Source organism: Zootoca vivipara, chromosome 16 (assembly GCF_963506605.1).
Source record: "Zootoca vivipara chromosome 16, rZooViv1.1, whole genome shotgun sequence".
In the NCBI taxonomy this organism is placed as follows: domain Eukaryota; kingdom Metazoa; phylum Chordata; class Lepidosauria; order Squamata; family Lacertidae; genus Zootoca; species Zootoca vivipara.
This window is the reverse complement of record NC_083291.1, coordinates 37,412,813-37,423,841: the sequence shown is the minus strand read 5'-3', so window position 1 is coordinate 37,423,841 and position 11,029 is coordinate 37,412,813. Positions and strand designations below refer to the sequence as shown.

Here is an 11,029-nt window from a genome sequence, read left to right as displayed (position 1 = left end):
AAGCCCCTGCTGGATCCAGGAGCCTTCTAGGGGCAGAGAAACTCAGTTGGATCCAGACCCCTGTGGATCCACAACCTTTTCAGTCTTTCAGGCTGCCATCCCCTTCCAGGGAGTAAGTCCCATTGAACACGGCAGGATGGATTTCTGAGCAAGAAAAGAAATTGCAGGGTGTGCGACTCTTTCCTCCCTTTCTCCCTTGCTGATTTGATTCGCTCTGTCTTTCATTCCTCCCGTCTTGTCCTTAGCACCCTGCCTGCTGCCCCTCAAGCCTTTCTGAACAGAAATCTAGATAAGCAAGTTAAAACCTTGCCCCCTTTCCTCCTGTCACTCTGGATTCTCCTTATTTCACATCCTTACTTGTAGCTCTAATTTGTCCCTTGCCTCTCTGTTCACATTCATCTCTTCTCTTTTCCTCTTGCAGACACATCACTCCAGACTCATTTTTCTCCCTTTCACATTCAGCTTCCCCGTCCCCCCCCCCATTTTTTTTTGAACTGCAGCAGGAAAGCAGTGGAGTGGAAGAGCCTTTCCTTTCTGTCTCTTTCCATCACTCACTTCATTTCCGCCTGCCCCCTGCCCCCACCCTGGCGTAGCCCCCATCTTTCATTGTCCCCGTTCATTTCCAGGCACTTGTCACGCAGTTGCCTTGCTGTGGTCTTGCTGCCTGCAGAGACTGTAAGACACTCTCTCTCTAATGAGCTGATGGCCCCATTTTGCAGGAGCAGCATGGCCTGCCGTTGGGGCCCTTTCACCCCACACCTGCATTCCCGTTTTGTGGGGATGGAGTAATTCTCATTATGAACATTGTGCTTAACAGCACGATTGGGGGTGGGCGATTGGTGGGAAGTAAGTGTGGTCTGTGCCACTTACATTGCAGGGTCCGTGGTAAACCGCAAACATGGGAATTTGCACTGTAAGCTGTCTTTGGGGGATTTGCATGAAGGAGTGGGGCAGAATGCCTATAATAAATAACCAAAAAATGAACGTGGTATGGAGTAAGGATGAATTAGCAGAGTGGTCCCCCACCACCACCACCCGGCTTTCTTCACACCATAAAGTTTGAACCTACAGTATCTTGTTATAAGGCTACTCAAACATCCTGTCTTCCCCTTATAACTGGTGGTTACAGAGACCTTTGAGGTCTCTGCCTCTGTGTAGACTTGCAGACTGTGTAGACTTGGGGACCCAGGTGGCGCTGTGGTTAAACCACTGAGCCTAGGGCTTGCTGATCAGAAGGTCGGCGGTTCGAATCCTTGTGACGGGGTGAGCTCCTGTTGCTTGGTCCCAGCTCCTGCCAACCTAGCAGTTCAAAAGCACGTCAAAATGCAAGTAGATAAATAGGAACCGCTACAGCGGGAAGGTAAACGGCGTTTCCGTGTGCTGCTCTGGTTCGTCAGAAGCGGCTTTGTCATGCTGGCCACATGACCTGGAAGCTGTACGGCCAGCTCCCTCGGCCAATAACACAAGATGAGCGCCGCAACCTCAGAGTCGGGCACGACTGGACCTAATGGTCAGGGGTCCCTTTACCTTTACCTTTAGACTTGGTGCACCTTTTAGATTTATCAGGGTTGTGTCTCTTAGGGCTCAACAGGCGGGCGAGTTATGGCAAAGCGTTGAGGAGGAGCACCTGCCTGTTGTGTTAAGAGGATCTTGAGGCAGCTGTAGAGCTGTGCTGAGCGGCTTGGTTGTCTCAGGGTCTAGTTCAGGGGTCAGCAACCTTTTTCAGCCATGGGCCGGTCCACCGTCCCTCAGACCATGTGGTGGGCCAGGCTATATTTTTTTTGGGGGGGGGGAATGAACAAATAACCCAGAGATGCATTTTAAATAAAAAGGACACATTCTACTCATGTAAAAACACGCTGATTCCCGGACCGTCCGTGGGCCAGATTGAGAAGGCGATTGGGCCGCATCCGGCCCACGGGCCTTAGGTTGCCTACCCCTGGTCTAGTTGGTGTTTGGGGACTGTATCCCTGGAGGCCTTTCGTTTCCCTTCTTCTGCAGGAAGATCTGCCAACACTGCAAGTGCCCAAGGGAGGAGCATGCGGTGCGCATGGTGCCTGTCGACCTGGAGAGGATGATGTGCCGCCTCATCTCTGACTTCCAGCGCCACTCGATCTCAGACGATGACTCTGGCTGTGCCTCTGAGGAATACGCCTGGGTGCCCCCAGGGCTCAAGCCTGAGCAGGTAACTCTGCACCAGGGTCTGTTGGGGATCCAAGATTGGACCTTCTGTATCTTTAAAGTTATTTGCAAACAAATAATCGGCTGTTTATTGAATCACCGTACTTTTCTGTGTATAAGACTACATTTTTTCCCCCTTTAAAAATCATGCTAAAAAGTGTGTGTGTGGGGGGGTCGTCTTATACATGGGTGGTGCATAGGGTGGACATTTGATTGGTGCTGCTGCGGCTCTCAGCAGCTATTGTGCGTGTTATTGGTTGCTGCGTCAAAGGTGTTGTTGATTGGCTGACGCTCTGGCAGTTGGGTGGGTGATTGTCAGCTTCTGCTGGCGATGGAACAGACGGGAGGTGGATTTTGCGACGGGTGCAGGTGATCTCCCCTAAAAAAAAGCTCAACAACCCTGGGGGTAATCCTTTGTAAAAAAAAAAACCTCAACAACTCTGTGCTGTCTCCCCCCATTTTCTTAAATTTGAGTCCCCCAAAATAGGGGGCGTGTTATACACGGGGGCGTCTTATAGACAGGAAAGTATGGTAATTTTTTTGTAGTGTTTATACCTTGGGGTTTTGTGTCCTCAACTGCAAAACTGTCTACTTTGGTCTCAGTTTTGTCCTAGTGTAACTGTCATGGCTCCCCAACACACACAATGTTAGATGCCCCTGCCTTCCCATCCAACTTGAACTACAGCTCCCAGAGTTCTCAGGAAGAGGGAACGACTTCCAAAACTAGTTTAGGTTTGTAGCGTAAATTGGAGGCCTTCAAAGCTGCCGTTTCATGTCACGTAGCTTCTCTCTTTGAAGGAGGTCACGGAGATAAGTGAGGAAGTAATTGGTAAATTTCAGAAGGGGTTGGGAAGGAGAAAAATATATGCTCTGTGCTGTTGGAGCCCTGTTAAGAGGAGGCAGTTGTGATGAACCCCTCTGGGCCTTTCTGACCCAGAAGCCTTGCTACAGACACCCTTGGCCACGTCATGATAATCTAAGATTATAATAATACCCTTTAAACTACAAGCTGTTCTCTTTGTTTTATTAAGGCTGGTTGTTAGAAGGGGGGGGGGAAGCAGAGGCTGGTGACTATAGTAAATAACCACACCGAGACACAAACGCTGGCCTTTGGGATCCAGGATTCCCGTTCTCCTTGAGGAGTTAAATTAGATCCACCGCCAGACAGGAGCCAGTTCAACCTGGTAGGGAGTGCAGGCAGCTGCCTTGGAGGGTAGAATTCCACAGGCTCCAGGTTAACCAGGAAAATCTTCTAGGGAGAGCCCAGTCCCCTTCCCACCCTCTCAAGGCATTGAGGACCATTTCGTCAGGAGAGGGAGGGGAAATCGCCCCATCCCTTTCCCCTCATTTCATACAACTGAACGGAGGGAGACCCTCTTCTCTTAGGAACAGGTGAAAAGGAAAGTGCAGTCAGGAAAGCAGTTGGGAAGGACATTTGTTATATACGGTATTTATCGCCTACCTTCGGCAGCAGGGACGTGGGTGGCGCTGTGCTCTAAACCACAGAGCCAAGGGCTTGCCGATCAGAAGGTCAGTGGTTCGAATCTCCGTGACGGGGTGAGCTTCCGTTGCTTGGTCCCTGCTCCTGCCAACCTAGCAGTTCGAAAGCACGTCAAAGTGCAAGTAGATAAATAGGTACCACTCTGGTGGGAAGGTAAATGGCGTTTCCGTGTGCTGCTCTGGTTCACCAGAAGCGGCTTCATCATGCTGGCCACATGACCCGGAAGCTGTAAAGCGGCCAGTAAAGCGAGATGAGTGCCGCAACCCCAGAGTCGTCCGCGACTGGACCTAATGGTCAGGGGTCCCTTTACCTTTACGTTTTCCTTCGGCATCATAAATCCTTATCCCCCCCCCAACTTTACCCTCACAATGACCCTATGAGGTAGGCTAGGCTGGGCTGAGAGATGATGACTGGCCCAAAGTCACCCAGAGAACTTTTTTTTAAAAAAATTATTATTTATTAAAGCTTGGGGAAAAAGAAAAAACAATATTCAGAAATAACATCAAATATCAAGCATTTTTAACATAAAAACTAAAAGGAAGAAAAATAACAGACTTCCGATTCTCCGCCTATCAGCTTTAAAAACTTAAGCAAAACTCTTACTCTGTAATAACATCCAACTTGTCTACTTTCCTTAAAGTCACCCAGTGCATTTTTTTGACTGGGTGGGGAATGGAACACAGGGGTTGTATTGAGTGGAGGTTCTGCTCAGCATAGACCCACTGAAATGAACAGACATTACTAAGTTAGGGCCATTAATAACTAGCAAATGCTAATCATTATGAACATGTTCACACGTCATGGAAAATCAGTGAATGGTTTACTGTAATGCACCCACCCAGACTGTTTATCTCCTCTTTGCTCGCATCCAGAGAACACAATTAAGCCAAACCAAGGATTGTGGTCTGTTTCATATCAACAAACAGCAATCAATAAACTGGAGCAAATCTTCAGTACAGATCATAGTTTGTTGGGACAAAGCAAACCACAATTTCTAGTTCAGATGTAATGCTAAGCCAGGGATCATGGTTTGTTTCCTTCCATCACAAACAGTAAGGAGAAAGTTACAGGTAGGTAGCCGTGTTGGTCTGAGTCGAAGCAAAATAAAAAAATTCCTTCAGTAGCACCTTAAAGACCAACTAAGTTTTTACTTTGGTATGAGCTTTCGTGTGCATGCACACTTCTTCAGATACACTAGAAACAGAAGTGTCAGACCCTATATATATACAGAGGGTGGTGGGGGTGGGTGGGAATGGGAGATGGGCTGATGGGAGTGGTAAACCTGTGGATGGGTGTTAATGGCTGCTGATGGCTGCAATTAGTCCTGGGCTGAGGTGCTAAAGAAAGCTTGATCATGCATAATGAGATAAGAATCCGATATCTCTATTCATCCCAGGTGTTTCCATGGATAGAGAATAGAGATATCGGATGAATAGAGATATCGGATTCTTATCTCATTATGCATGATCAAGCTTTCTTTAGCACCTCAGCCCAGGACTAATTGCAGCCATCAGCAGCCATTAACACCCATCTACAGGTTTACCACTCCCATCAGCCCATCTCCCATTCCCACCCACCCCCACCACCCTCTGTATATATATAGGGTCTGACACTTCTGTTTCTAGTGTATCTGAAGAAGTGTGCATGCACACGAAAGCTCATACCAAAATATAAACTTAGTTGGTCTTTAAGGTGCTACTGAAGGAATTTTTTTAGTAAGGAGAAAGGCAGGTGCAATTCACTTAGACAATAAGCTGTGGATTATTCCTGGCTTACTATGACGTGCGAACTATGATGGGCTGTGTGTGGTATCAAAATCCCTTGACCTGTCAGTGCAAGGATTCCCACTAGTGCAAGGGTACTTTTCCCTCCTCTTCTCCCACCACACACAGCCTGGACCCTCCTCAAATCTGCTCTGGGGGGTTGGAAGGGAACCCACAGAAGAGATTTAGGGGGCTCACAGTAGGGGTGGGGAAGAAGTCCTGTTGCACTGGAAGGATATAAGGATACATTGGATACAAGCCTCTATCTTGCAAAGGGTAAGAATTTTTCACTGAGAGCTCATTGTTGAAAAGCATTGTTCCAAATAAATGTATGAAAGGCTGTTTTTTCCTTTTGTCACAAGTGTTTTCCTTCTCTGACTAACCTATAATAGTGGATGGCAGCAATTTTTGTGTATTGGGAAGTGGGACTAATAGAATGCATTCAGGGACACATTTCTAGTGAGGAGAAAAACTACTTCTGTGAGATGCAAAATCAGAGCAAAGGTGACATTGGGTTGGATCCAGACTAGCAGTGCAACCCCATAGGAGTGTATTCAGAAGTGTGCCCCATTGAATTCAATGGGATCTACTCTCAGGTGAGTGAGCACAGAATTGCAGATTAAATTAGTTGAATTTAGGTCCCATTGAAACCATGGATCAACTCTAAATTTCAGAAGCAATTTATTGGGTCAACTGATGTTCTAAATTTTTCAGGCTAGGAGAATCGGTGCACTTTTTATTTTAAAGGAAGTCATTTGGTCTGATCTTTACCTTAATAAAGTTGAGGATTGTTCAGAACAAAATGGTAGGAAGTTTTTAAAAAGAGGCAGTGTCAATTTAATTACAAAATTTGCTGCCTTTGTGTGTGTGTGTGTGTGTGTGTGTGTTGTGAAATCTGATCACTTCAGCAAGACCAGGCTGTTTGTAATCTGATTAGCACAGCTCTTGTTTTAAGCTGATTACTGAGAAACATTTCTTTAAGACTTTCCATTGCTTTCATTGTATAAGGTGTTTACCCTGTTTATCCTGTTGATTATCAGGAGAACCCAAGAGAGAGTGCTTTTTCTGAGGCCATGCGCTGAGCTCAGAGTGGTCTCTCCCTGTGGTTTGGAGAGTTGCTAGGAGTCCTGTTCTCCTTATAGAGCTACAATTCTCAGAGTTCCCTGTGAAAACGGACTGATAGTTAAACCACTCCTGGAACTGTGGCTCTGTGAGGGCAATAGGGCCTCTCCTAACAACTCTAAGCACCCTTAGCAAACTACAGTTCCCAGGATCCTTTGGGGGGAAGCCATGGCTGTTTAAAGGGGCATCATTTTGCTTTAAACATGTGGTATGAATGTAGCCCAGGCATGGCCAAACCTGGCCCTCCAGCTGTTTTGGGACTACATTTCCCATCATCTCTGACCACTGGTCCTGTTAGCTAGGGATGATGGGAGTTGTAGTCCCAAAACAGCTGGAGGGCCAAGTTTGGCCATGCCTGATGTAGCCTGAAGGAGATCACCACGTAAATCCAAATTCACTTCCACATTTTGAACATTCCTATAAAGAACTTGCCTTCCTTGGACTCCTGGAAAACGTGGAGATGGAGCAGAAGGCCTCTTTTTGGGCTGCTGGGCAGCAGGTCTCGCCCTTGTGAGTTTCACTCTGGTCTCCCCTATTTGACCCACTAATGGCTCTCTTTACCTGCAGGTCTATCAGTTCTTCAGCTGCCTCCCAGAGGACAAAGTCCCCTACGTCAATAGCCCTGGGGAAAGGTACCGCATTCGCCAGCTGCTCCACCAGCTTCCCCCCCATGACAGTGAGGTGAGAAGGGCATTTTATTATTTCACACTGAGAAGGAACAGGAATATTTAAGAGGAAAAGGGTGTTCTTGCGAGCTCAGAGGGCTAGTGTCGGCCGTACAGATTTTGCAGCAGAATTCAAAAGGATGCTGTAAACTAGGGTCAAACTATGACTCTCGTTAGTCCCACCCAGTGCTGGCTGGGGATGATGGGCTTTGTAGTCAAACAACATCTGTAGGCCACCAGGTTGATTACAGGTAACCCTGTGGGTGGTGACCAGGTGTATGTTTTGCAAGCTCCATCATTGAAGGCTGCAATTGAGGCCCTGCTGTTTAGTCCACTACTTTTAGAAATACAGCTGGCAGGCACTAGGGACCGGGCCTTTTTGGTGATGTTGCCTCACGTTTATGGAACTCCTTCCCTGGGGAGATCCAACAGGCTCCCTTTCTTTCTGTTTGTGAGATGGGTTTTGGTGAGTTTTCTTCAGACACGTATTTGTTGCAGATTTTTCTCTCTGTGTCTGCTGTTTCCTTATTGCTGGTTTAGTGTTTTTATTAATATTTTTGTGTCTATATATCACTTTGAGTGCATTGATAATAATATATTTTTAAACAATCATTTTATTATTTGTACCCCAGCCACTCTGGGCGGCTTCCAACATATACAAAAACATAATAGAATATTAAAAACTTCCCCATACAGTAGAAAAGCAGGGTAGACTTTTTTTGTTTTAAATTAACATTCATTTTCTTTGACTAGGACCTGGCAACTCTCATTCATTCCTTTGCTCGCTTGTTCATTCATTCATTCAAAGGCGGCAAGGCCCTCTTATGTGGGGCTGCCCTTGATGGCTGCCTGGAGGTCTCTGTGCAATGTTTCTCATTCCCAGATTGCTGGGAGGGCATCAGTCAGGGCTCAACATCTGCATCGGCTTCACATGACTTTCAGGACTCAATTCTATATGCGACTTTTGATTTATAAAGCCCTTACGGACTTCGGGCCTGCAAACCTCAGAAACTGCTTTCTCTCCTTTTCATCTTTGCCTTTTCAGATCTACTGAGTGAGAGCACCTTTGTGACTGCCACAATCCAGGCACTGTGTTTGAACAGCAAGGGCGTGTACTACAGAGGTGCCCTTGGTGGCTGCCCCACGGCTGTAGAAAATCCCCCTAGGGGCTGGTGCAAATCCAAACCTTAATACCTTATAGAGCAACTTTGCAAAAAGGCTTCCATTAGCAGTCCAGGGTTCCTAATCACAAGGAAGAGACTTCTATGTGTAGCGCCCTTTATTATTAATGTTGTATGTGGGACTGCAGGCTGGGCTAGTCTAGGGGTTCGGCACACTTCTCCCTCTCATGTTACTGAATGCATGTGGGGGGTGCTTGTCTCCCCACACCTATTGCTTTTGAACTTCTTATCCTACAGGTGCCACATTAATACCCGTCCGTGAGAATTTGATCTTTTTTGTGTGGCAGTGCCTGCCAGCTGCTTCGAAATGTGAATTTTAACATATTTTAGAATTTTAACCTTTGGTATGTTTTTAAAGTATTGTTGTAATTTTTTCTTGCTTTTCTTGCTTTTATCTTTTTATAAAATCCTTTGGGGTGGTGTGTTGTTTTTTTTAAGTCAAATGGTATATATATTTCATGAAATAAATGATGATGATGATAAACAGTCCTACTTCCATTTCCAAACTTCATTTTTCAAGACACCCCCCCCCGCCCTCCTTTCCCCAACTTGGGCTTCCCATCCGTTTGGCAGTGGGGAGTTTATAGATCCTTTCATGCAAATCAAGGGCCCACAGGGATGGGAAACGAGTGACCTTCTGTATGTTGTTAGACTACAAATCCCATCATCCCTGGACCACTGGCTATACTGGCCGGGGCTGATAGGAATTGGAGTCCAGCAAGATGTCTGGAGGGCAACAGGTAAAAGCCACTCTGCGTTTAGCAATTGCCAGCTATAGAATTGGAAAGGAATTTCCCAAGGGTGGTTGTGGTTGTTTTGCCTGCTTGCTTGAGGTGGGGATTATTATTATTATTTTGCCTTCTCACTTTCTGTGCGTGGCTTTTGTCCTCTTGCCTTCAGTCATCAGCAGGTACCTGGTATCTGCTCCATAGGCAATGCTCTTGCTCTCTGTTTGCGATCTGCACTACTGGGATTAATCTGCATGTGTGTGGCAGGCTGATAATCACAGTGGAAAAAAGCAGGTATTCTTCTCGAAACGGGTCGTGCGCATTATGCTAATTAATGCACAGCACTTCATGTATAGTCTGTTTCCCCACCGCTTTCCTTTTTAAGAATGATTCACCAAGGTAATCCAGATCAATCACCAAGGAGAATTTGAACTTTTCAGAATGTAAAAATCATGCAAGTCACACAGATGTGTTCGCTCCCCGGCCCCTGCCCCCTCACTTTGGACCCTATTCACGAAGCGTGGTTCACATACTACGTCTCAATAAAGCATAATAGAAAAACTAGAAATGTTTAATGGAAACTAGAGGTCTTAGGGCAGGGGTCAGCAAACTTTTTCAGCAGGGGGCCGGTCCACTGTCCCTCAGATCTTGTGGGGGCCGGACTATTTTTTTTTTGGGGGGGGAAATATGAATGAATTCCTATGCCCCACAAATAACCCAGAGATGCATTTTAAATAAAAGCACACATTCTACTCATGTAAAAACACGCTGATTCCCAGACCGTCTGCAGGTCAGATTTAGAAGGTGATTGGGCCGGATCCAGCCCCCGGGCCTTAATTTGCCTACCCATGTCTTAGGGAAAACAGTTTCCACACTTGAACAGGGCTGCTGAGCATTCCCAGCACTGATTCTGTATGTATGCAGGGAAAGAGCGAAGGGGGGAGATCTGTGGCCTGGGGGGTCTCCTCCACTTCAGATTGTAATCCGATGAAGGTTGCTGTGCTAAATACCTTTGCCCTTCCCATTCACAACGCTGTTGTATGTTGCTCCCAGGGGGCTGGATTAATGATTAGGCTAAGTGCTTTCTAAAGGAGAGGCCCAGCACAGTGCCATTTCCCAGCCAGATTCCACCTCCCGCTGCTCGAAATGGCTAGGCCCGGTCTGCACAATGCAAGGCCAAGGACGTTGCCAGCAAAACACTTTCCGTGGGGAAGGGCTGTCTTATGATGGGGATGCAGGCAGATGGTGTGTAGTGACCATTAACTGACTGCAAATGTAAAAAATGTTGTTTGTGCAGGATTTCATTTTTATTTTGTTTGTGCAGGATTTCATTTTTATTTTATTTGTATCCTGCCGTTTCGCTTGCCAGGAGCCTGGGGTCTTAACCTGGGTGTTTTTGTGATATTATGGGCACACGTGTGTTGGATTGTTTGGAGTTGCAAGGGACTCCCAAGGGTCATCTAGTCCATCCCCCTGCAATGCAGGAATCTGCATATCCACGACAGGTGGCCGCCCAACCTCTGCTTAAAAATCTCCAAGGAAGGAGAGTCTGCCACCTTTTGTGGGAGTCTGTTCCACTGCCAAACGACTCTTACCGCCAGAAAGTTTCTCCTGATGTTTAGCCGGAATCTCCTTTCTTGTAACTTGAAAGCCATGAGTTCGGGTCCTAGCCTCCAGAGCAGGAGAAAACAAGCTTGCTGCATCTTCCTTGTGGCAGCCCTTGAGATATTGGAAGATGGTCTTCTTTTCTCCCTTGTGCTTGTATTCAAACTGAAAGGTATGGGCAGGCTTGGGCTCTCTTTATACTTGCTTGTTATCAAGAACTGGTGCTCTGTGGATGGTTCTCTGTTTGCATCGGTGGTGAGGAATCTGTGGTGCCCTCCGTCAA

General features: G+C 46.7%; 1 protein-coding gene across 2 annotated transcripts in view; it reads left to right on the top strand.

The window, feature by feature from the left end:
• Positions 1-11,029, top strand: part of PRICKLE3 (prickle planar cell polarity protein 3) — a 38,569-nt gene that overhangs the window by 11,725 nt on the left and 15,815 nt on the right. For both annotated transcript variants that reach the window (XM_035141045.2, XM_060269014.1), the window contains 2 exons: positions 2,002-2,185; positions 7,135-7,248. In XM_035141045.2, coding sequence (XP_034996936.1) covers positions 2,002-2,185; positions 7,135-7,248 — 298 coding nt within the window. The remainder of the gene's footprint in view (positions 1-2,001; positions 2,186-7,134; positions 7,249-11,029) is intronic.